Raw genomic sequence first — 27,461 nt, 5'->3', positions numbered from 1 at the left:
CCTCTCAAATTCCTCATATCAGAGAGATCATATGATAATTGTCTTTCTCTGATTGACTTATTTTGCTTAGCATAATACCCTCTAGTTCCATCCATGTCATTGCAAATGGCAAGATTTGGGGGTTTCTTGAGGCTGCATAGTATTCCATTGTGAATACATACCACATCTTCTTTATCCATACTATGCGAGACTCTTGACTCACGGAAACAAACTGAGGGTTGTGGAAAGGGAGGTGGGTGGGGGGATGGGGTGGCCGGGTGATGGGCATTAAGGTGGGCATGTGATGTGATGAGTACTGGGTGTTACACACAACCGATGAGTCACTGAACAGTACATCAAAAACTAATGATGTATTGTATGTTGATTAATTGAATTTAAATTTTAAAAAACTTAGTCACTAAAACAAGAAACATAGTTGTATGGATCAGGAATTCAGATAGGGTACAAAGAGGGTAGTTCATTTTGCTCTACTGTATCTGGGGCCTTAGTTGGAGTTGCTCAATTGGCTAGGGATTAAATGAGATAGTAGGCATGGATGTGCTTATTTTATTAAATAGTCACAGTACTTAGAAAATTTGGGGATTCGAGAAAAAAAATAAAAGTAACCATGTGAAATTCTAATTATATTACTTTGTTGATTATAACTTTTTAATAAAAAATAAAGGAAAATTTTAGCTTATTGACAAAATAAAGGACAAATAATGAATCTTACCCCATATCTCAAATTAGTTTAATGAAAAGCAAAGGGATCTACAGTCATATGTGCATCTTATTCTATAAAATGGTAGCTTTTATTCATGAAGCATGCATCAAGCCTAAATTAAGAACCCACATAAAAATAAATAAAACATCTTTTCCATTTGGATTGAACTAGTTTGAATTTCACATTAGCTAAGTTAAAAATGTGTTTTTATTAGGTGCAAGTAGTTTCCAAAGTGCTTTTCCTGGCCCATATCTTGTCCTTATTTTCTTGAAGGGCTGGTCTAGCACAGTTCAGGCAAAATTTTTGGTCCTGTTTATCTGCCAGGTGGTAACAGAGTAGGAAACCCACAGAAAAGTTAAATCCTACACAAACTAACAAAAAAGAAAAACTGGCCTTTTCCGCAGCAGTACCCTAGGGATGGGTCTGTTTTTGCATCCCATCACTAATGCCTCTGAGGATGCAACTTGTTTTCAGCTAAATGCCAGATGGAGTTCTAGAAGTAGAAAATGTGTAGCTTAATTTAGAATACATCTTTAGCCACAATGCCGGTGAAAGTTTTTTAAAAAGTAAGGAAGCATAAGCCGATGGCCCCTGCTGTGGCTTAGTGCCTTTTGTATCCACAATACTTATATTGCACTGTGTGGTTTATGGAGTTAGAAAGGAAAGAAAATTAGTTATTTTTTTCCTCTCTCTCAATTTGAATCATTTTTGTTTACTGCTGAAAACTGTAAAACCTTTCCTCTTCTACCCTGTCATGTTTCCTAATTTCTTCCCCAATCGCTTGCCCCTATGACCCTTAGGATAGAAAAGAAAAGAAAAAAAAATTTTTTTTAAATACAAAAAGTTTACATTCCTTCTCCAAAAAATTCTTAGTGGCTCAGAGCCATAGAACAGAAGCATATATCAGGTGGGCTCCAAATGTTGAGTTGTAAGAGGTGTGATCAAATTTGAGCAAAATGTTTTTTTAATGACCCGAGCTTGTAGTTTCATCACATTCATAAAGCAAGTTGATTTATCCTTGCATAATTAAATCACAGTGGAGATTTTAAGGAACATTTGCTTAAAGATTCAGTACTGTCATTATAGTAATAGATTTATGAGTACAAATTGGAGTATTCCGTATGTTAAATTTCATTTGTCTTGCAAAAAGATAAATCTAAACATGTATGCATTCAGGTATTTCCCATGTTTGACTTTATATATGCTACTAAAATACTCTAAAATATCTAAGATTATGCAGTGAAACCATTGTGGAAATCAAAAATCAGTAAAATACGTTAAGTGTTCCGGCTGTCAGAGTATTTTTAATTAAGTTTAACTTCTTAGTTTTATACTTTTTTTAAAGAAGAGTACAGAAGGAACAATGGATCATAATATCTACCGTTAATATTCAGATGAAATCATTTGAAATATTCCCCCTGAAAAAAGAGACTTTTCTTTTTCTGAACAGAAATAGGTTAATCTTTATAATCAGAATTCAGAGTTTATAAAATCATTGTCACATAGTATTGTACTCTACAGAGCTAATCATTGTTTTCATTTTGGTAAGCATCCTTTCAAATCTTTTTCTTTCTTTCTTTCTTTTTTTTTTTTTTTTAGTTTATTTATTTATTTAACTCTGCACCCATTGTGGGACTCAAACTCATAACCCTGAGATCAAGAGTCACATGGCTCTTCTGACTGAGTCAGCCAGGTGCCCCTATTTTTGTTTTTGTTTGTAGGCATGCACACATTCATAAACACACAATTCTATATGAATTAAATAATACTTTGTGTTTATTATATAATTTGTATTATATAGTCTGATTATTTTCAGTAGACATTTTGCATTATAAAGAGTGTTATAATGAACAGTCAGCACTGTTTCGCACCTGTCCAGGTGTTTGAACACTTTGGCACCTTACAATGCATGCCTAGAATTGCTGAATTAAAGTGTTCACACACTTACCATTGATACATTTTGCCAGTGCTTAAGAGAAATGAATTTTTTTTTTTTTTTTTTTAGTGTTAGTGTAGTATTTGACATATTTACTGAGTGCTGAATACTGCTTGTGTGTCAGATTCTGTGCTAGTTATTTGGGTTATAAAAGTAAAATGACTTGGTTTTATTGGGCTAGTGGATCTTACAAAGAAGTAACAGGCAGTTAAAATATCGTATTCCAAGTGTAACAGTAAGGATAAACATTAGGGAAATTGTGTACCAATATCAGAGTTCAGAAGTCTGCAGAGAAAGTGGAATAGAAGCTGAGATCTGAAAGGTAAATGTGAGTTCTATATAAAAAGGAAGTAGAAGAGAGGAGTGTGGTAGGCCATGAGGAGTAGGTGTCAAAGATTATGATACATTCTAAGAACTAATAGGGTTTTAGAATGTGTGGAATGCATGCAAAGGATGAGACACCAGAGACAGAGATAGAGAATAAAGCATAGCTGAGACCGTGAAGAACCTTGTAGTAAAGTTAATAAGTATGGATTTTAAGCATCAAGGGGTGCCATAGCAAAGAAGCTATGAGATCAAATTTGAGCTTGAAAAAGTTACCCTGACTCTAGTTAGAGACTGACTTGAAGGCAAGCCAAATCAGAGTCCCATGGTCAAAAAGATGCAGTGAACTTGATTTGGGAAGGCATCTGTACCCAAAGAATCTAAGCTTGCTCATTAGACTAGGCAGTTAAGAAGGGTAATCTTCAAGTCAGGTAAGTAACTGCACCATTTATCTAATGGCTCCTCTGTCTTGAAAGAGCAAGCAAAGTACTTCTTGGGGAACTTGGGAACTCCCACCCACCTAGTGAGAAGAGAATCTGAAATTAAAATTAGGAAAATAAGATATGATATCATCATCATCATCATCACCACCACCATCTTTTAGTTACTATCAGAAAGGCTACACTTGCATTAGACTTGATTTTATAGACCTACAATAGTGTGATCCATTCTTGAGCAGAATAGAAGCTTATGATGTACTTTTTGTCCTCATCACACTGGTCCAGGAGCCACATAAAAGGGGTATGCAGGTGAAAGAGGGACCTCAGTGTCTCTACATGCATTAGATAAAGAAGGCAAGGCCAACAGTCCTTAAGCTTAAAATAGGAAAGGTTTCAGTGACTAAGAGGACCACCCACATGCAACTCCATTTGTGAAAGAAAACTGTATAAAACTTCATGATCCTCTAGAAGCCAATTTGTGTAATTCTAATTCATGCTGATCAAAGTCTAGCTGAATACCAGAAAAATTTCTCCTTCTCTTTCCTTATTTAATCCATACCATGTACTCTATTTAAAATCATTTGTTCACATTTTCATACTTTTACATAATATTGAAGCTGTTTTGATGTAAATTTAGTAAAGCAAGAGTACTGTGGGAAATAGGAAATCTTTAATAAATAATTTACATAATGCTTATTTGTCAATAAGTATGACCTTCACAAAAATTGCATCACCATTTTTTGGTATACTTTATATTATCTGTTGCAGTTTTTATTTTCTGTGTTATGTTTGAAATATCTTCCTGTAAAAGTTCTCTTGCCTAGCCTCCACATGTCTCTCTGCTGGTTCCCAGGGTTTAGTATTATGATACCATTTCTCCCTCAGTTTATGCCTCTATTTGTTTAGCCTAGACTACATATTGAATTACAATGTTAGATACTATGATAAATGTAGTCCATTATTTTTTTTTCTAAATTACTTTAGTTTTTTGTAAAACTGTTGCTTACTCATAAAAAATAAAGGGAGTATGTCAGAGCAAGAAGAAAATAGGAAAGCCAAAACAACAATACACCTATATCCAGAAATAACTATTATTAACAGAAAGTGAATATTATTCTAGACATCTCTTAAACTCAGGACTGAGGGAAAAAGAAATGGTGGTGAGTAATAAATCCATTTAAATATAAAAGTAAGACCATATATGGGGCACCTGGGTGGCTCAGTGGGTTAAGGCCTCTGCCTTCAGCTCGGGTCATGATCTCAGGGTCCTGGGATCGAGCCCTGCATCAGGCTCTCTACTCAGCAGGGAGCATGCTTCTCCCTCTCTCTGTCTGCCTCTCTGCCTACTTGTGATCTCTCTCTCTCTCTCTCTCTCTCAGTCAAATAAACAAACAAATAAATAAATAAATAAAATCTTTAAAAAGTAAGATGATATAACTGAAAATCCTACATATAAATGCTATGAACACTGACTATGTAAAAACAATAATATAATTAACCCAAACTGGAAAATGGAAAAAATATTAACTATAGTAATTTCTTCAACCTTTAGGCCAGGAAGTGAATCAGTACAGCCTAAAATGTCATTTGGGAAAAAAAAAAAAACAAAAAAACAATCTCTTAATATTTTTATAACATTTTTTTCATAAAATGGAAGAATTTCTTAGGAAATATCTTGACACAAAGAAACATTTATATAAAATTTAGAAAATTTTTTAGTCTTCCACTTAATATTTTCATGTTAAATTCAAGTAGAATAAAAATATATTCTTTTTGAATGAAATTATTTAACTTTGCTTCTTTCCTCTCCTTGGATCACCACCAGATGTGAGGAAAGAGGGCAAACTTCTGCCTCCAGTATTGGGAAGACAGACAGGTGACCACAGGGAGTTGCATCTCACCTGAGCACAAAGAGAAACTGTCATGAGAACAGTGCTGGGATGAGAAACCTGAACTATGGTTGATGAATTGCTGGAGGCTCTGTGTGGACAAATCTGAGAGTTAAAAAATCCAGGGTGGCACAGTCATAGGGAGGCCTCCCCTTAACATTGTGAGATTTACCTCTGAGTGTACAACTAGATTCTTAGAGTACATATAACAGAAAAATCGCCTAGGGCGTCCTCCAGAGGAAGGGTAAAGGAGCCATTTTGAAATATAATGGAACATAGTCTTCTTCTTATTAGCTTTTAGGGAAAACTAGTTAACCAGAGCCTGACCTGCTGGGGAATTATCAGAGCCCAATTTACCTGGGGGAAGGGAAATAGCCAACTTCCTCTAGCTCTAGCCCTCCTTATGGGAGAAGTGAAACATCCAACTCCAGTTCCCTCTAGCCTTTCATGTCAGAGAAGGAAAATAGAAACTCCAGTCCATGTAGCCATCCTGCCCCACCTAAGGGGGAGACAAAAAACAAAACAAAACAAAAAACAAAAAAATAAACCAGAGAAACACTTGTGAAGCCATAGACCAGAGGCACAGTATCACTAAAAGACTAATACCTAATCATAGGACTATAGGGCATTTCCTCCCACTCCTCACCACCACATTACTAAAGGCCTATTTACAGCAGTTCCTTTGACCTAGCACGTCATGAATGGCTACCAGGAAAAAATTGCAAGGCATACCAAGAGGCAAAAGACACAATTTGAAAAGACAGAGCAAGCATCAGTGCCAGATATGGCAAGGATATTGGAGTTATCAGACTGGGAATTTGAAACAACCATCATTAATATGCTGAGAACTCTACCGGATGAAATAGACCACATGAAAGAACAGACAAGCAATGTAAGCAGAGAGATGAAGACCAAAATGATGAAGAAAGATGAGAAGGAACTGAAAAAGAAATCCTACAGATCAAAAACACTGTAAGAGAAGTGAAGACTGCCTTTGAATGGACTTGTGAGTAGACTGGACACAGAGGAAAGAATCTCTGAGCTAGCGGATAAATGTATCAATAGAATCTTTGAAAACCCAAAAGCTAGGGGAACAAAGACTAAAAAAATAGAATAGAATATCTAGGGACTGTGGGACAACTGCAAAAGATGTAACATGCATATTGGGAAACCTGTACTTCTTTTAATGAGACCTGTGATCATACACACTCTTTTGGGCAGTCACATCATGGTGTTGACTCAGATTGTGCTGTCAGCTAAATCCCCTTCAGTCTTTTATATTCTTGCTGCCGTTAGTACTCTTTCCACTACCTGGACCCACCCATTCATCCTACACCTGAAGTTGGTTTGTCTTTTGGTTATATTCAAGGCAGCATTACAGACCAGAAATGGGTAAGAACCTACTCTATAGTACGTTAGTAGAAATATATCCCAAGCTTAACTTTGACCTGCTATTTTGCATTCTTGAAATAGTTAAGCTAGTTAGAACTAATCCATAATCATTTTTGTTTACACATCCAGCCATTATTTGTTCTTTACTTTAGTGACAATAATGAAAGATGTCATTTTATGTTGTGTAAGTCCATCACTACTTTATTCTCACAATATGTCCAGCTACTTGCTCTGTCAAAGAAAAAAGGTGAATTTAATTTTAAGTAATTTATCCTTTCTTTTTTTCTTTTTTTAAGATTTATCCATTTACTTTATTTGAGGGAGAGAGAGAACATGCAGGACGGCAGGGGTGGGGGGCAAGGGGAGGCAGAGGGAGAGAATCTCCCAGCAGACTTCCTGCCAAGTGCAGGACTAGTTTCCAGTGGCCCATGAGATCATGACCTGAGCTAAAACCAAGAGTGGGATGCTTAATTGACTGAGCCACCCAGGTGTCCCTTTGCTGATTGTTTTAAGATCAGTTTATGGTGTTCTGCATTTTGACTATGATATGTCTGCATTTAGATTTTCTTTTTATTTATCTTGCTTGAATTCATTGAGTTTCCTGAATCTAAAGACATACTTTTCATCAGTTTTGGAAAATTTCCAGACATTATTGTCTCAATTCCAGTTTCTGTTTTCTCTTTCTGCAGTTCTACTTGTAATGGACTTTTTCACTCTGTCTTCCATTTCTTTTAACCTACAGTTGTTGATTCTTTTTCCTCTGTTTTGCATCCTGTGTTATGTGTGTTTTCAGATATATCTAATTCACTCAATCTTTTTTTTTTTCAGCTATCCAGTAGTTCATTGAGTTTAGCTGTCCAATTTATCCCTTTTGAAAGTTGTTTTGATTCTTCAATTATGACATAGATTTTGTATTCTATTTTTTAGTATCTCCATATAATAAATATACTTGTTTTATTTTTGCAGTCTAAAGTTTTGAGGTCAGGTTCTATTATTACTTGTTATTCCTCTGATTCTCACAATGCTTTGTTTCCTTGTATATTATGAAATCTTTAATAGAGAACCCCCCCCCCCCCTTTTTAAAAGAACTCTTCAGAGTCCTTTGAAATCAGACTGTAGATTTCTTCCTTCAGAGAGAATTTGCCTTTTGTTTCAACAAAGGCACAATAGAGTATAATAGATCACTGGTGGTTTAATTAAAAATACTCCTTAGATATCCTAAGAATATTCATTAGCTTGAGAGCCTGCATGGACCTGAGACAATCATCTTCTTAGTCTTTTTTTAGTAGAGTGTTTATTCTCAACTTCCCTATGAGTAGAGAATCTTTAGATTTATGTGTAGAAGTACTACTTCGATCCTTATGACTAAAACCCCATGTTAAAACCCACAATCCTAGGTTAGGGAGACCACTTAACTCAGAGTGTCCCAGTAACAGTGCAATGCTTCTTGCTCTGGTTCTTAGTCCTCTTCAATCCCTTGCTTTTTAGCAAGCTGAGCTATGGATTTAAAGAGCTAAGTTAGACATTTATTATATTTTTTAAAAATGTACTTTATTCAGCTCTCCTAGGTATTTAATTGCAAGAGAATTTTCAGGTTTCCTCCTATGTTACCTTACTAGAAATGGAAATTTCATGTTTTTCATATTGAGTTAATATCATTTGTAAAGTTGGGTTGTGGAATAGACATATGGCTTAAGACCGAATCTCTGCCACAACAAATTTACCCCACTTATGTGAAATGTTAGCTAAGCCAAGATCTTGCCATAAAATAACATGTTTGATTCTGCACTTCTTACTTGGTATTTAGACAGAATAGCAATATTACCTACTGTTATGGACATTTTATGATTCTGTGCAGGATTCACTGTTTAGTCTGTTTTGGAAAAGAATAAAACTCTAATATTTGGAAGAGATCTTACAAGACTAATGGCAATCTACATTGGATGTCTAAACTTTTTATTTAGAAATAAATGTGATGGGGCACCTGGGTGGCTCAGTGGGTTAAGCCTCTGCCTTTGGCTCAGGTAATGATCTCAGGGTCCTGGGATCGAGTCCCACAGCAGGGAGCCTGCTCCCCCCTCTCCTTCTGCTGCTCTCCCTGCTTGTGCTCTCTCTCCTCCTCTCATTCTCTGTCAAATAAATAAATTCTTTAAGAAAGAAAGAAAGAAAGAAAGGTGATGTTTCATATGAAATGAGTAAAATTTTAAGTCTAAAGGCTACATGCAGTTGCATTTAGGCTCCTCCTTCATTCCAAATTACAGTCTTTCTATTCCTGTATATTGGTGTAATGATTATGAAGGACATGTAGAGCATTATCTCTCAGATTAAACCTTATCTTTTGATAAATGCTTTCTAAGATCATGTAGACTAAAAATAATGTAGGTTTTCCTTTAGCCTTGCTCATATAATTTGTAAGTATATGTACTTTTCTTTTTTGACTTGTTTATTCTTTATTGGCTAGATTATAATGAAAGAAAATAACCAGTTCAGTTCCAAGTGTTTAGAGACTAGAATTAGGAAATGGGAATTTTGTAATTTTTAGTTTTTTTAAACTGTTGCATTTTTCATTTTCATAACATGTGGTGTTTAATCCAAGCAGCGCATTAAATACAAAAATTTATCAGTAAGCTTTTGAAATCTATACATTCATGAGAAAAATGAAAGAATTTGCCATTGTAATCTTTTGAGTTAGCCTGACATCTCAGGTGGTTAGTAATTGATTCTGTAAATAGTAAGAACAGAAAGTGTTTGTGATAGGGGTGAGAAAACTAATGGTAATAGAAGCAAACTGATGTTGCAAACATATTCTGAGCCTCACGTAAAGTATGCTAAGCAGTATCCATGGAATTGTATTCATTTCTTACAACCTTAGTATTTTTCACATCTCAAAATGTAGAAACCGAGACTTAGATTTAATCTAGTTGTCTAAGGCCAGACTGTCGGTAATAGGTAAAGGAGAACTTTAAATGTACAGTGGGTTTCCCTGACTTAATTTGGTTAGGTATTTCCTGGATATATGTATATATTTTCACAATTCATGTATAAACTACAACATATTATGATACCTTTTGATCCATGCTAAACCTCCATTCCCTGCTTCAGCTGATGATACCATAAGCCTAAAAATTGTGCTATGTATCTATAGTTTTAATGCTTCTGATAGGCTATTATTATGGCTATTTTATGATTTCATCAACAGCCAAGCTGTTGTTTCATTATAAACAAAGTCAGTATCTTTGTGATTAAAGCAGCAGACTGAAAACCATGAAGGGTGTACTGTTTGCTTTGCAATCATTTCCCTGTGTTATGAATTCTTATCAGATGTTGGGAAATAGCAGGCTTAAGCTAACTGCAAGTTCCACATCTTTGGTCCCAGAAACAGTGATCTGTAATGGACATATGTTTAGCTGTCAGCTTGTTTAATAAGGTCTCTAAACAAATTCATTTATTGTCCACTTCATTTTCATAGAATAAAATTCTTTTCAAAAGTCAAATGCAGGGCTTCTGAGTGGCTCAGTGGGTTAAGCCTCTGCCTTCTGCACAGGTCATGATCTCAGGGTCCTGGGATTGAGCCCCACATAGGGCTCTCTGCTCAGCAAGGAGCTCTGTGCTCTCTCTTTCTCTCTCTCAAATAAGGAAATAACATCTTTTTTTTGTTTTAAAGATTTTATTTATTTATTTGACAGACAGAGATTATAAGTAGGCAGAGAGGCAGGCAGAGAGAGAGGGGAGGAGGAAGCAGGTTCCCTGCTGAGCAGAGAGCCCAATGCGGGGCTGGATCCCAGGACCCTGGGATCATGACCCGAGCTGAAAGCAGAGGCTTTAACCCACTGAGCCACCCAGGCGCCCCAAGGAAATAACATCTTTAACAATAAAAAAAAAAAAAGAAAGAATGTCAACCAGTCAGGTCTTTTTTTTTTTTTTAAAGGTGAATGTTAGAAAACATCAGTGTTTGAGTTCATTACCCTAACATTAATATATTTCTCATGCCATAAGAAAAAAGAAGAGATATAACTTAGAATTTTCCTAAGGCACATTTCTGGAAACAAGAATATGAGAAAAACATTTGGGAGGGTGCGTGGGTGGCTCAATTGAGCATCTGATCTTTGGTTTTGGCTCAGGTCATGATCTCAGGATTATGAGACCCACCAGCATGTCAGGCTCCACACGCAGCAGGGAGTCTGCTTGAGATTCTCTCTCCCTCTCTCTGTGCCCCTCCCCCCATTCATGCTCTCTCTTTCAAATAAATAAATTTTTTTTTTAAGCATCTGGAAAAAAATAAAAACTGACTGAAAATTATGCAAAATAACGGTTGCCATTTTAAATCCTCAGTCTCAAGTTGAAAAGCTGCACAATTTAAAACACTGCAAGGTTTTTAACTGCTACTATAAAATAATAGTCTGATAAAAATGTACATACACCATAATTATAAAAACTTTCCTGTGTAGTTACTTATTCATAGTGTCTTCTGTTCTTTAAAAAAAGTTCAGCTTAAAAATCAGGTATTAAGTCAACATGTACTGTTCACTCAGTGAATAGTTAGCAAACTAAATGAGAAGCCATATAAAGAATCAGGAGCCTCTATCATGTTTACAATTCCATACTGACTTGGGCAATATTGATAAAAATCTCTTACTGTCTTCACATTTCGCCTTCTTGTATCTAAGATGAAATGACCATATTCGGCATCTCACCATTTCCTGCAGTACTGGGTTTTAAGATCCTTAATACAAAGAAGTTGAAACAGAATGATCTGTAGAGTATAATCACTTTTACACTTTTCTCAGAATGTACTTGGATGATGATGAAACTGAGGCAAAGAAGTAGGATGAATTGCTTGTGGTCATATCATGATGTTGGGTCTAGGCCTTCTGATAAGCATGTCTATGTTTTTACCAAAATGTTTTGTTTAATCTTTGAAATGGACATTAGATTTAAAAAGGAAAAAAAACCATCAATGGCATTAGAGTAGATGCATTTAATAGCATAGTACTTAGTATCATTCTACCATCAATTTTTACTAAAATGTTTAAATTTCATTTAGTTTTAACTATTGCATGGAGCACTGAGTATGCTGCATAAACAATCGATTCTGGAACACTGAAAAGAAATTTTAAAAAATAAATAAAAATTTTAAAAAAGAATGTGGACAGCAAAAAATAAAATTTTAATTATTTAAATTGTTTATGTAATTTAACAGTCATGAATCTATTGTAGTACATTTGTCATTAAAAAACCCTGCCTTCTAAGCAACAGATAGTGCTGTTACTCTGACTTATTCTTAATCTTTGCATCAGCCTCGTTATAACACATATGCTGAATACAGCTACAGTTTATAGATGAGAAAACTAAGGCTCAATGAGCTTGGCAACCTTGCCCCAACACTGTACTCAGGTGCCACATTCTCCATGATGTACTGAAAGCTGAGGGAAATTTTAGTAAACAGAAATAGGGAGGAAAGACCATTTTAGTTAAAATGGAAATAGTACGAACAAAGGGATGTGTGTACTGAAGCTGAAATACATAAAGAGCATCAGGCTAATAATTTTGATTTTGTACATTGAATGCATTAGGATAGATGGAACTAAGTCCCAACTGTGCATGAAATCTAAATAGAAAGAGAGAGGGTTGACTAGGCTACTGAGAATTGCCTAAATTTGAGGAGCAGGGGTCTAAGAGTAAAACCCAGTGGAAACAGAGACAGAATACTAGAAATGTAGAAGATCTGGTATGACACTATGTCTGAGATTGCAAAAGGTCATAGGTAAGGTGGTCAAGAGAGATTCTAATGAAAGTCCAAGTTAACCATTGAAAGGGAAGCTATTGAAAGTTGTTATTAGGAGGTCATAAGTTACTTCTTCTAAGACAGCAATTTAAAGAATGTATGGGTTACTAGCAAAGTATTAAAGTAGGCGGATAGTAGGTAAAATGAAGCAGTAAGAGCAGGTCAGAAATTGAATATTAAAAAAATTGAAAGCTCAAAGCTGTAGAAAAATTGGAGGAAAATATTCCCACTTGGTCACCCAGGCATTTAGACTCTGTCCTAGATTCTCTTCCTAGCTCTATCTTTTGTTACTAGCCCTAACCCTACAAATATTTATACTATAGCATAATGTTTTAACACCTACCCTGTGTTTTGCTGCCTCCCTGTCTTGATTTAAACACAATGCCTAGGTGAGTCTTCACTGTATCTCCACATGGGTGGCTAATTCCTATTCATCTCTCAGGGTGCAGGTCGGATGCCTCCTCTGTGAAGCCATCCCTTATTTAGCCTACTGTAATCTTTCCTTCTCTGAATTGGAAAATGCTTCAGGCACTTCTTTATCATGGCAATTCACCACTTTTTATTATGTACTGTTATTATTTATTTGTGTACAAGATTTATGTCCCTCCCTGGAATTTAGGCTTCTTGGAGATTTTCTCAAGGTATTAGTGTACCACAATGTAAAGAATATAGACACTCCCATTTTTAATTTGGACCTCTATCAGCTACTGATCAATTATGTGACTTCAGGCTAAGTACTTAATCTCCACAAACCTTGGACTTCTTATCTGTAAAATGCCTATACCACAGGTTATTGAGAAGACTAAGTGGTAAAGGAGGTGACTGATTTAAAGAATCTAGCTAGGTTAGGTTACTTTCCCTCCTTCACCTTGATTTCTGTGCCATCACTCAGAATGGTACTGTACAAATATTAGATGCTCCAGAAATTATTGAATAAATTAGTAATGTCTTTGCTGTTACTAAATATATAAAGGTTACTATAATTTCTAGGCTGCTGATATTTTATTGGGCTGATTCTTTTTAAAGAAATTGTTTTTTCCATTGGACCAGATTAAAAAATATTACAAGGTAGAAATAATCTGGTGGATAATGGTGATATCATACAAACCATATCAAAAATCAAATGAATTTAAATTAGAAACATACTAGGGAAAAAAGTTAATTAGCTCAGAGTTGATATCAGTTTACAGAAGGCTTTTCTTTCCTTTTCTCTCTCTTTTTTTTTTTTTTTTTTTTTTTGAGAGTGGGAGAGAACAGGAGTGGGGAGAAGCAGAGGGAGAGGGAAAGAGAAAGAATCTTCAAGCAGACTTCCCACTAAGTACAGAGCCTGACATGGGGCTCAATCCCAGTACCCTAAGATCTTGACCTGAGCCAAAATTAAGAGACACTTAATCGACTGAGCCACCCAGGCACCCCAGAAGCCATTTCTTTTTATCATAGACTCCAAAGCAAGCCCCTAATTTGGCAGTATAAGGTGACATGTACTCCAGGCTTACAATTTTTACTCTCATTTTAATAGATTTAAATATATTCTAGTGCCAGTAGATAAGACTATATTCCAGAGAATATAAGATTGGGAACCCTAAAATTAGACTGTGACCTAAGGATTAGTTTTAAAACTTGCAGTTCATTCCAGGAGTTATGGATTCCACAAGTACCAACAAATAGTGTTGTTTCAGTATGGGAGATTTTGACAATGTTGTAAATTCTGAATCATTTGGAAAATTCTGTATAATGAAGCTATTTTTAATAATCTTATAGACCTTCCCTTCTCTGTCTTACTTAGTCTTTTTTGAGTTTTTATTCATCCTTATTTAGTTTGTAAGTTATATGGCTACTTCATTAGTATATCCAAATCTCTGACTATTTAAGCACAGATCTTTAGAAGCTGGCATTATGTGTTCCTTGCCATTTATAAAAATTATGAACAGAGTTAACCTCCATATGTAGTAAAGGTAACATTTATTTATAGTAAATAACATAATAAAGAAATATTCCTAATTTACAAAGAGTCCTTAACTGTAGTACTATTTTAAACATGATCTAAATAATAATAGCTACCATCTGTTGAACATGTATTCAGTGCCTAATATTTTAAATATCTTAAACCATTTTATAGTTGAAGAAACTGAGTCCCAGAGAAGTTAAGTAATTTTTCTTAGGTCACTCAGATACTAAGTGATAGAATTAGCCTTTAAATCAGGACTTTCTGAACTCAAAGAATCCTTTTGATTATTGTGCTTTACTGCCTCTGTGACAGTATACACTGTCATCGTCTCTCATATTTTACATACTTCAGATTACTCTCATAACTAGTTTGTTCAGCCATCATGCAGTATTTCATATTAAACTTTCAAAATAAGCTTTGCCTCAAAGAAAACATCTAAATTTCTGAATTACTTACCAAATTAAAATTTTTTTAAAATAGTATAAAAGAAAAGATAATGGTGTTTAGTGGATAGAGCAAAGATGTGGTTGCTATTCCCTGTGCTCATATAACTTCAAGAAATAGGAAGTAATTACATTTATTGGAGGAATACATAATGAGAGCCTAAACTAAGCACTGATGTTGAGAATCAAGAGGAATAGTTATACATGAGAGAGATTGGAAAATGACATACTTTGACAGTGATTCAGTGAAAGGGTGGGGGAACAGTCCCAGAGGAAGTTTAAAGTCTGGTCATTAGGAGGAAAATGGTTCCACAATCAAATAGAGACTTCCGGAAAAGGAACAGATTTGGGCAGGGAGGAGATGACTTCAAGTTTGAACACAGTTTGTAATTAGGCAGTGTCTAGCCTCTGCTGTCCATCTAGATCCTGGCCCTTGAAATGTGGCTAGTTGAAACTGAGATGGCCTGTCCCAGATTTAGAACATTTAATATAAAAAAGTATAAAATATAGTATTAATATTTTTATGTTGGTTGCATGTTGAAATAATGATATTTTGGACATAATTAAATTAACTGAGTTAAAATAAGTTGTTAAAATTAACCTGTTTTCTTTTATCATTTTTTAATGTGGCTCCTAGGAAACTTAAAATTGCATATATGTCTTACCTTATATTTCTGTTAGACAGCACTAATGTACATAAAGATTTGTAATGCATAGTCAGAAATGCAGGACCAAAAAATCAGGATGAAACATCTAGATTTGGAAATTACATATATAAAAGTGATATTTGATGTTATGGGATTAGATAAAAATGCCAGTGTACAGGGTATGGAAATGAGAAAAATGCCAAGAATTCCAGGCTGAGAACAGAGCAAGTAATTAAGACAGTATCACTGAATGGTAGAGAATCCAAAGAGGAAAAGGAAGCCTGAGAAAAGACCATTGAATTTGGTTGATACAGAAACAGTTTCAGTAGAGTATAAGAAGGGTAGATTGCAAGAGATTAAGAAGTTCAAGGTTGAGAAAATAGACTCTATACATAAACTGTTCTTTCAGGGAAGGAGTCCTCTGGTGAAGATAATAATCACTTGATTGGAGCAGAGTCCAGGGAAATTTGAGTATGTTTGTTGGCTGAATGAAAGGATCAGTGAAGTAGGAGTGCTTGGAGTTGTAAGGAAGAGAAGATAATTGCTATAGGGTGGTCCTAATGTACTGGATCCCAAACCTGAATGCATGTTGGAATCACCTGGGGAACTCATTACATGGGCAAATTCTCAGGCAACATCTTATATCTAACAAAATAATATTCTCTGGAGGTTTGTCTCCTGGAGCTTGTTGTGAACAAATTCTTCTACATGATTATGATATATTCATAAGGACAAACAAGTCAAGATAATTAAAGGTGCTGGTGAGAATATCAGTGAAAATGGTTAGAGAGCCAGGTGGGTAAGAATAGGCACGTTGGATGATGAACTATGAAGATGTTGGCTTTCATTTTAACGTAAGTGAGCACAGGTTCAATAGGAATGAAAGACTGGGAAAGTTAAAAAGGTCGTAGGTTTTGATCAGAAAGGGAAGTTTCAGAATTCAGGATCCTGGAGGCCAACCAGATAGAAAATATAAGCTATATGTGTTTGATGTGGAAAAGAGGGAAAAAGAACTGAGTGGTACACACTGTAAGACCTATCAGTTTGGTAACTGATACAGGACAGTGTTTTAAAAGGGGAAAAAAAGTATAAGATTTGGGGATCAAGCACAAAGGTTGAATCAGTATGGAACTGTTTAGACTTAAGATTCCACAAAAGCTTGGCTTGGGTTTCTTTTAGACCTTTTCCAGACTTGTTACCTACTCGGGTTTACAATGTTCTTTGAGTATCTGTTATCCATTCTAGCTTTTACTTAAATAGTGGATACCAGACATTCACAGATATGAAATGCAAAGTTTTGACTGGCCACAAGTGACTCTAAGGGTTCATGACATGGGTACAAAGCACATGTATGTGAATCTGCCCAAAACTGGCTTGTAGAAACTAGTCACATAACAACTTGTAGTGAAGTTGGTATTTACATCTTTGTCTACCTTTAATATATGATTTTATTAATCATCAGAATACTGCAGCCTGCTAGGTTTCACAGAAGAAGAAATTATTTGCCAAGCTGTGGTATTATATGGGCTCAGAATTAATTGAGTTTTACAATTTCAGTTTAAAGCATTTTAGCACCACTTTTAGCATGTAATTACTTAATAAATGGTAGCTACTGGTGCCAGTTCAGGAATTCATCAAGTTTTAAAGACACATCTTTTTATGTATATCCATGTTTAAAAAGTAGAATATCTCTTAAAATTTTGCTTTGATTCAGGATCTCCATGATTTATTAAACTGGAACTAGAATATGAAATTCACAGCTGAATAAGGAGAACAGTGGGTCATTTATCACTTATCTATTCGGTTTGAAATATCTGAAAGGGAGTATATTTTATAGGTAATTCATATTATATTGCTATTATGAAAAAATGCAGCTTTTGAAACATCCTTTGGCTATGTTTCCATACCACAATAGACATGTAAGGAACAAAATGGATTACATTATTCATTTTGTTTTTCTTAGAGATTTAGTGTACCTGAAAACCAATAATCCTGGTTTTTTTTTTGTTTTGTTTTTTTGTTTTGTTTTGTTTTAAGATTTTATTTATTTATTTGACAGAGAGAGATGACAAGCAGGCAGAGAGGCAGACAGAGAGAGAGGAGGAAGCAGGCTCCCTGCTGAGCAGAGAGCCTGATGCGGGGCTCAATCCCAGGACCCTGAGATCATGACCTGAGCCGAAGGCAGTGGCTTAACCCACTGAGCCACCCAGACGCCCCCAATAATCCTGTTTTTGCTAAGTAGTTTTCTCTCTCAGTCTATTATATACTTACATAACTGTTTTTGCTTTATAGTGACGAGCTCAGAAAAGAAGCAAGACAGTTAAAGCGGGAACTCTTAGCAGCAAAACAAAAAAAAGTAGAAAATGCAGCAAAACAAGCAGAAAAGAAAAGTGAAGGTAAGGATATTTATCGGGATTTTCATTTTCACTTGGTACATTTCCTTCTTCCCTCCATCTGCTCTTCCTTTTCTCCTCTTCCTTCCCTTTCGCTTCTTTCCTTACCCCTTCCTTCCTGAGTTTTCCTTTTTATTTTATTTTTTTTTTTAATACTTGCTTTGGGTAGTTAGCCAATAAAATAAATTTCTTGTTAGGATTTTTGTCTAAGAAGTAAATTCAGGCAAACATGATCATAACTATTATTCTAAAAAGCTTAATGAAAACTAACAGACTTGACATCAGATAAAACTTAAATACCATAACACATATCTAGGAGGGCACAAGAATGGAATGTTCATTTTTTATATTGTATACCTTTTAAAACATTAAGAAAAGCATTTAGGCCCTATGTTTGGGACTTCTATAAACATTTGTGCATTGTTTTGAAGTAGTATGAAGTATAAAGTCTTGTTTTTTATTTGTTTGTTTATAAGACACTGAAAATCTAAAATACTAATAAAGCTGATCAAAACCAACCAAAATATTACCCTGTTGCTTATACAGGTTCAATGTGTTCCTTGTTTTACTATGATTTTTAAGAAGCCTAAAAGGGCTTTTTTTTTAAGATTTTATTTATTTATTTATTTGACAGACAAGAGATCCAAGTAGGCAGAGAGGCAGGCAGAGAGAAAGGAGGAAGCTGGCTCCTCCCTGCTAAGCAGTGAACCCGATGTGGGACTTGATCCGGACCCTGGGATCATGACCTGAGCCAAAGGCAGAGGCTTTAAACCACTGAGCCACCCAGGTGCCCCTAAAAGGGCTTTTTAAAAGTTGCTTCACTCATGATTCTTATTTTAAAACTGTTTCAGCTATAAAACATGTAATGGCCAATTTCCAAATTAACAGATTAGAACCTTCTGTTTTCTTTTCACAGTAATAAATTACATTATAGATTCAGTGAACATGATCAGAAATTTTATTCTTAGTTTTAATAATATGTACTAAATTTGGCTTAACAAATCTGCTTTATGCATATGTCTTCTGTATTCTCATGCTTTTTGGATACCAAAAAGTACTTTTATATACCAGATTCTATCACAGTTACTGGAGATAAATCAAAGAATAAGATGCCACATCTAGCCTTAAAGATTTCATATTCTAATAAAGAACAGTCATAGGCATTAGTACTTTTTTTAAGTAGCAAAAGTAATACCATATAACTATCTAAAGGACATATTGCTTATATTATTTGCAGCATATCCCCCACTGACTATTAGAGTAAATAAGGCAGGTACTTAATAACGAAGTCAAAGTCACTGAAATATATTTGAATGAAACTACTAAAAAATTAACTCACCTATAATAACACAAATTATAAGCTGAATTTAAAAGAAAGGATAAACTTATGTATGACTAGGTCATGTAGGTAAAGTATAACCCAGAAGAGAAACAAGCTATATTGACAATACCGAGATTTGAAAGAAGTACAGTGAAGGTTATTTTATTTTTAAGGTTAGATGTATTTTTCTCAGAGTATTGTTCCTAATAATTAAAAGTATTTTAAATATATCAAAGTAATTCCTTTACTTGAACTTTTTAATTCATTTTTGAGCTAATAATTATTATTATGCCCATGTCTCAAGAACCATGCAGGGCCAGAGGGATGAAGTTGGCAAGAGATGGATGGTTCTTGCCTTTGTAGTTTATGATCTAGTAGAAGTGAGAGAATTGGAAATAGATAATTATTGTAATAGTGCTCTACAGTTAAGGCTTATATTAGATACAAGCAGTGCTATTTTAACTTGATCTGCCTTTGAAATATTAAATACAATTAAAGAAAGGTTTGAATCTTAGAATGATTTCTTAACACAAAACAGAAGATTCTTCTATAGCTTATGTCAGTCTACTTATGAGAAAATTAGCCATGTTAAAATCTTTTTTATGCCATAGTTAGAGAATTGTATTAGTTAGTAAGTACTTTTCTGAATTTAATGTTGCTTATATCTTTGAGAAATATCTGGATTTTCCTTAAATTTGCATGTCAGCGAAAAATTCGCTTCCACAAAAAGTGGGGCATTTTACTAATTTATTTTTTATTGTTTTATTTTGAAATAATTTTGGAACTACAGAAGTTACAGAGTTCCCATATACCTTTAATGTTAAGGTCTTATATCAATATAATACAATCATTAAAACCAAGCAATTAAAGTTGATACATTACTATTGACTACAGACCTTATTAGAATTTCACCAGTTCTCCCACCAACAACGTTTTTCTGTTCAATTTGTCCATCCAGAATTCCATATTGCATTTAGTCCTTGTGTCTCTTTAGTCTCTAGTCTGTGACAGTTCCTCAGTCTTTTCTTGTCTTTCATGGTCTTGACACTTTGAAGAGTCCTGGTTAGATACTCTGTGGACTGTCTTACTTGAGTTTGTCTGATGTTTTCTCATGATTAGATTACGGTTATGCATTTTTTGGGCAAGATTGCCAGAGAAATGATATGTCCTTCCTAGTGCAATATAAGATTACCTGTTGTCTTTCTAGTCATGATACTACCTGGATCATTAGCTTAAAGTAGTGTCTGTTGAGCTGTTACATTTCCCTTTGAGATTTTAAGTATTTGGGGAAAAAATACTTCGAGACCATCTATCCTGTTTCTTTTCAAGCTTCCCCCCACTAATTTTAGTATCCATTGGTGGATCTTGCCTATAGACAACAGTTATTTACTGTGATATTGTAATGGTTACTTTTTATTTTTTATTTGCCTGATTCCCATGATTTTTAATACTTGTAATTCTTCTATAAGAAAGATCACTTTCTATTTATAGATTTACTTACCTATTTATATCAATTTGGGCTTGTGACTATTTATTTTGTTCTATGTGTTATAGTCCCAAACTATCATTATTTATTTTATTGTTCATACAGTACCAGAATTGGTCATTAGTAGTTCCTTCTGGTTGGCTCCTATGTCTTTGCAACTTGCTTCCAACTTTGAGCACATTTTTACTTTTAAGCACAGAAGGCTCCAGGTTGATCTTTTGTTTTCCCCTCTCCAGGCCTGAAATCAACCACTTCTCCAAAAAATTCTGGTTTTCCATTGTATTTGGCACTAAGAAACCAAGACCTAGGCACTAAGTCAGTCTTTATTTTGATTCTCATAATTTTACAGTGCTATTAGAAACAATATTGTTTTATCACCATCTTATTAGAATGCTGAACAAAATTTGCTTTTAGGCCCTATCTAAGATGCATTATGAATTACCTTTTTCTTGGAATTGTATTTCTTCTAAATTTATTTTACTTTTTAAATTGACTAGTATGGCCGATGCTAGGAAATTATATATTATGTAATATTTGTGAATTTCAGCAAACACTACATTATATTTGAAATTCACATGTCCCTATGGAGTTTTTAAGTCTAGTTTTCCTTCTTGCCCCATGATTAAAAATGACACCACGAGACATATCACTGCACAGCATTTTGGAAACAAAGCAGAATTTTAAGCATCTCTGAATGTCAGAACTTAGCTTATCTTCCCAGCTGAAAGATACTCCATGGTTAGAACTATATAAAGTCTGGGAACAGATCCAAATGTTCTCATAAGCATTTTCATAGTAAGATCATCACAGGGAAAGAAGCTGAAGGTATTATTTGACTTTGGCTCTATACCTTCATACATCAGCTGAACCTATTCAGGAAAGATTTCTTAATTGGGCTATATGGCTGCATATCTGGCTTTTATAAAACATTTTATTTTAATCCAAGACTTAATTATCTGAGTATTATCATAACTCTAGATGATTTGGTCTTTTGAATATTATATACTATATCTAGAAATTTAATTGCCAATTAACTTAGAAGGAAATAATTGGCATTAAAAAGAGGCTTTTAGATACTTTGTTTTGTAAACTGTTGTGTAATGTAGACATGTCTTCCATGTGAATTTCCATCTGGATGCAGGTACTACATTTACTAATACAGAGAGACTAAAAATATACTTATTTTGGTATTTTTAATAGTAATTTTGATAGTAATACTAAGTGCTTATTATATGTAACACTAAAGGTTATACGAATACTTTAGACTATTAAATCTTCTAAAAAAATAAACAGGAATGTATTGAGATTTTAAAGTCCATTTACTAGCAGTGAAGTTATTTAAGCCTGTGTGAGTGATTCCATTTTCTTACCATAAATCCAGATAGAAAAATGCTTTGTGTACCCCTCAAGTTTCTTCTAAGAAGTAAATTAGATAATGAGAAGACCTTTAATAAATTTACAGTGCTATATAAAAATAATTTTAAATTTGTAAGGAGAAAGATAAAGCTATTTTGCTTTCCACTTTTTCCTATCCAAATCCCACAAATGGAAATTTTGAATTTTAATACTGTGTTAGTTGCAGTTAAAGCCTGTAATCAATACAGCTGTATATAAATAAAACATAAATCAAAATTTCAAAATAAATATTCCTTTCATGTGCTTTCACAATTACATTTCAATAATCATTTTCTTTGTTAAAGGGTTTATATGTGAGTTTGTCTACATGCTTAAGTAAAGCATCCAGTAGTATTTCCTGATTTTATGAAGTTATCTGGCTAACACTTGCTGACCATTGCCACTTCACTTTAGAATTTAATGTAATATCCTCAGATTAAAAGTACTTAGGAAGATACCCATCAGAACAAAAAAGCTTTGTATTCTAATGTTGGTGCTTTAATCGGCCCATTTTTGGCCTTCTTGTGTGAGTTGGAGGCCTCCCACTTAGCGTTTAGCCAAGTGTTCTAATAGATGTGATACTTTATCTGGGCTTCTGTTGTCTAAGGAAATCTCCTTTGGTGAGAGTGATAGTCCTTTGGTTTTATACTCTTTACCCAGTTTCTTGAGCCAGATCCTTAGCCAGATTTATATAGGCAAACAGGAATTTATATTTTAACTATAGCTATACTTATAAGTCTCTTCTATCACCTCAGGCAAGTTACTTTAAAATCAGGTCCCATCTATTTCTCTCTGTATAAATATAAGATAAATAAAATGTGCTATTCCTATATTTATAGTGTTTTACTATTAAGTATTTCCTTTTTATTAACTCCTTCAATTCTGGTATGACAGAAAATAAAATACTTTTGATGCTTTTACATCAATAAATACTTTGGGCCCCATACAATTGAACAAAATGATACTGGTATTTGGTATTACCTATTGTGGTGATAGTGCCATGGGTATAGGCATACGTCCAAACCCATCAAACTATACCTGTCCAAACAAGTGCAGCTCTTTGGGTTAGTCCATAACCCAAAACCTCCTGACATCTCTGCCCTAGTAAGAAAACATAGTTAAAATTGAGCCAACCTATTAATCTTTTGAAAACCAATGTAAAACAGAGCTTCTCTATGTAGTAAAAATGTATATAGGACCATCCATTTTCTTTTTAGTCTTCCCAAGAAAACTCAGTCTGCTATTCCTTATATCACAAGGGTATTGTTGGGTAACAAATATGATTATACCTCTATATAAGAAAAGCATTCCATAAATATAACCTTATAATTTTTGCTATTGGTTTGCCATCTAAATGTGTTTAAAGGCTTTTATTTTAAAAGGCTTCACTAAATGAAAGAAACAGAGCATCGAGGAATAAAGCCATTATTTTAGTCAACAATTGGAATTTTTTTATGATAGCGTAATTTTGACTCTAAAATTCAAAGCAGTTAGGTTGTATATTCACTTGAATACAGAGTCTGCAGTAGGTTCTAACACCCCAGTTTAGGTAAACAAGGAATGTAGTGTTATACTTTAGATACCAGCAATGTTGGAAGAGATGTGCTACCAAACAATCCTATTTACAGCCAGGGAGTCTCTGTACTCTCAGTGCAAATCATCCAGGCCTGTCCATGGGGTTTTCATACAAATTTTGAATAAGACTGATAGTTAATCTGAGATAGAGTTGGTTTCCTAGATTGGCTCTGTCAGATTCTCTAATAAACTACATAATCCTTTTCATTAAATTATGTCTCTAAGTCCTTTCCAGGTTTCTTTGAGTTTTATCACATCAAAACTAGTACCAAACTGAACATAGTCACATAGAGATACAGGTTGGGACATATTCTCTAATCAATTTTAGAGAGATAAGGTATCAGATCCTCTTTTCAAAGTTCAAAGCACATAATACCTATTCTCTGACTAGTGCCAGAAATTAGAGCAGGAAGGGCAATCTGAGCTTGTAAATCAAGAAAGAATTCTAAAGCCTCTTCATGAACACATCCTTGGGGTATTCTGTACCTCTCAAATTGTACCAGGCCATTTCAAGTTTCATCAGACTCTCTTTTTAACACTGGATTAAGTCAGACTAGGGCCCCTCAGACTCGGGCCCCTAGTCAGACTAGGCCCCTTGATAGGTTGTAAAAGTATATAGTTGTTGACTACTTTTCATCTATCTAACATATGATGTTAAACTAGCTTAATCTTGGTTTTTGTAAGAAACAGAAGCTCTTTTGGAATACTAGGTCTGTGTTGTGCCTAATACCATGTAGAATTCATTCCTCTCACTAAGCAAACTGGTACTTTTTTCCAAAACACTTAACTTCCTTTAGGTATTCAAGTCATCATTTTTTTTCTTGAAGGCTGTAAGTATCAAGCCTGTTTTTCCCATACTCTACTCTTAATCTTTATGCTAACTTTTAATGCTATTTACGTAGTAAAGTAAAAGTATATGTGCAGTTGAATCATAGAAAGCCTCTCAGGCCAGCCATCAATAATACTCTATTTATTCTTATTTTGTGCATGGTACTAATAAACTGATTGTCCAGTTCTAAGTTCAGAACAGATGAAAGAATAATAAAAGTGATGGAGAATACCCTTTATAAGGGGAGATGTTATGGAATATGAAATATACCTGAAAATTATAATATAAATAAATAAATAAATAAACAAACAAAAGCATAGGCCAGCCCCTATTAGGTTGATTTTTTTAAAACAATTAATGCAATATGCTGGCAGTTTTTGGTGGTTATGCTTTCAAAATTCTGCATATAAACTCTTGCTAGCTCACTATTTTATTGGAATTAAACAAAATTAAAAATAAAAAGAGTGAGAGAGAAAGGCACAGCTAGGGACTTCATTATGGCAGCAGCAAGACATGATAGTCGACCACTTGACAGTAAGTAATAAAGCACAATAACTAATAGGAGTGCAATATTATGGATTTGTTCTACTTCATTATACTTGGAAAGCATGTTAGTATTAAAGTTATTGATGCTCATTCAATTAAGAAAGGTTTAGATGATACTTATTATTGTTTAGTAAGGCAGAGATTGGGCAATGATTCTAACCTAACTGGTTAAAAAAAAATGTTTTTTGATCATTTTGCTCAATTAAAGACAAAGATTCTCATTTCTAAAATATTCAGTTATATGAAATACTTCATTTCTTAGAAATCCTAGAAAAGTAAAGACTCCCTCTGTAGCCAGGATAACCAGTCTCAAAAGTAAAATTTTTTTAAATACATGTCACTACCTTCATGTGCCAGAAAGCATGTTACCTTTTTAAACAATGCCTTTCAATAATATAATTTTAAAACTAGTAAAGATTTTTAAAGGCAGATAGCAAATGTAAAGATGAGCATACCCTCACATTTAGACCAAGAATTTCACTAGCCATCATGAGCAAATCCTGTCGAGCTTTACTTTGAGAATCATATATTATGGGTATATTTAATTTTATGTGCAGTGAAAAATGAACTTTAACTAGTCATCCTCATTTGTTGTTGTTGGGGGTTTGTTTTGTTTTGTTTTTAATGAGCCAGTGTGTTAGGGGTATCTCTTTGCAGCCCTTCACTGTCTTAAAATAATTTTAAAAGAAGCATTATTTCTGCCTGGTGTTAGATGTAATTCCAATATAGGAAATTTGACAAGAGCCTTCAGCTATATTTTTAGTAACTGCAGTTACTAACCAGTAAAAATAGGTTGGTTAATTGATACAGGTAAGTAATAATCTTTGGCCTTAACTGTCTCTTTAAAAAAAGGAGGGGGTCTTTATTATTTCTTCCAGTGATAAGAGTAATGTATATCCTTTGCAAAAATATGAGAACTGCAGAAAAGCATAAAGGATAAAAAGAAAGATCACTCCATAATACTTCTGCGAAAAACAACAATGGTTAACTATGTGATATTTGTTCTTCTCAACTTTTTTATATTCATGTCAGAAACATGTGTATTGTTTTCCATAATGTTATTTTATCATAATCTTGTTTGATATGCTTTTTAAAAAACTTTGCAAGTGAAATTGAGATAACTCTTAAGAGAACAACCTGATTTTAGAGGTATTCTTTCTCTTAATTTACTCATATCAGCAGGATATATAGGAGGATGGATATAAAGAGTGTATAAATGTAGTTGGAAGATTAAAAATTCCCACCGTTTTCAGCTCTATTTATGTGAGGCCACTGACACCCAAGGACTCCATTTCCATTGCTGATGGGCATTATTCATACCTCTCATGAATTAATACTAAACAACAAAAAAGTATTGATTGACATAGGCTGGGGTAACCTGCCACTTCTTCATTTGTCAAGTGGCCAGTGATAAATCTTCAGGGAAACATTCTAATCAGTACTCAGAGCATGAACTGAAATAATTACAAATATGTCCTATTTAGAAAGTAACAGACGAGGGGTGTGTGGGTATATGCACATGTTGTTTTTTATTTTGTTTTGTTTTGATATTTAGATTGTCTCACGGGGAGAACTAATATCATCATTAAAATTTTTATTATAACCAGCATTCTTATTTGGGATTGGAGTTAACTATTCCAGACTGCTGTCAAGACCTTATTTTAAATGAGATGTTTTTCTTTTATGTGACATTTTATGAGGTTTTGCCAAAAATGACATCAAACATATAATTCATTCGACTGCTGAGTTTCTTCCACATCTTGCAGCACTTAATCAAATTTGAAAAAGATAATCTTTTCACAACTTCAGAGTGTAAACCTGTGAATATCTTGCATTAAAACTTACTTTGGACAGTTTAATCTGTGTGGTATTAGGTTGATTTTTTTTAAACAATTAATGCAATATGCTGGCAGTTTTTAGTGTATGTTTTCAAAATTCTGCATATATACTCCCAGCAGACAGTATAGATGTAGCTTTTGAGTATTTGTAACTTTTCATGCAAAAAACGCATAATACCTAAATTATATTAAGAGTTACAATAATTTGGGGCGCCTGGGTGGCTCAGTGGGTTAAAGCCGCTGCCTTCGGCTCAGGTCATGTTCTCAGGGTTCTGGGATCGAGCCCCGCATCGGGCTCTCTGCTCAGCAGGGAATCTGCTTCCCCCTCTCTCTCTGCCTGCCTCTCTGCCTACCTGTGATCTCTGTCTGTCAAATAAATAAATAAAATCTTTAAAAAAAAAAAAAGAGTTACAATAATTTGAAATGCCAGAAAAGACAAAGAGAATAAAGATGTTCTCAGAACGTCAAAAGATATCAAAGAATCTTGAAGATTCTATTTTGAAGTATAAAAGGAGTTTATATTGATTTAATGGCCACACCAGTATGCTTATTTAAAGCATTATGCTGCTGT

At 34.3% G+C, this 27,461-nt stretch overlaps 1 protein-coding gene across 1 annotated transcript in view; it reads left to right on the top strand.

The window, feature by feature from the left end:
• CWC27 (CWC27 spliceosome associated cyclophilin) overlaps positions 1–27,461 on the top strand; it is a 201,168-nt gene that overhangs the window by 79,243 nt on the left and 94,464 nt on the right. The window contains exon 11 of the mRNA XM_082723092.1: positions 17,800–17,903. Within this exon, the coding sequence (XP_082579218.1) occupies positions 17,800–17,903 (104 nt within the window). The remainder of the gene's footprint in view (positions 1–17,799; positions 17,904–27,461) is intronic.

Source organism: Mustela nivalis (genome assembly GCF_964662115.1).
Source record: "Mustela nivalis genome assembly, chromosome: 3".
Lineage (NCBI taxonomy): Eukaryota > Metazoa > Chordata > Mammalia > Carnivora > Mustelidae > Mustela > Mustela nivalis.
The sequence above is the reverse complement of the archived record's forward strand: the minus strand, read 5'-3'. Positions and strand labels throughout refer to the sequence as shown.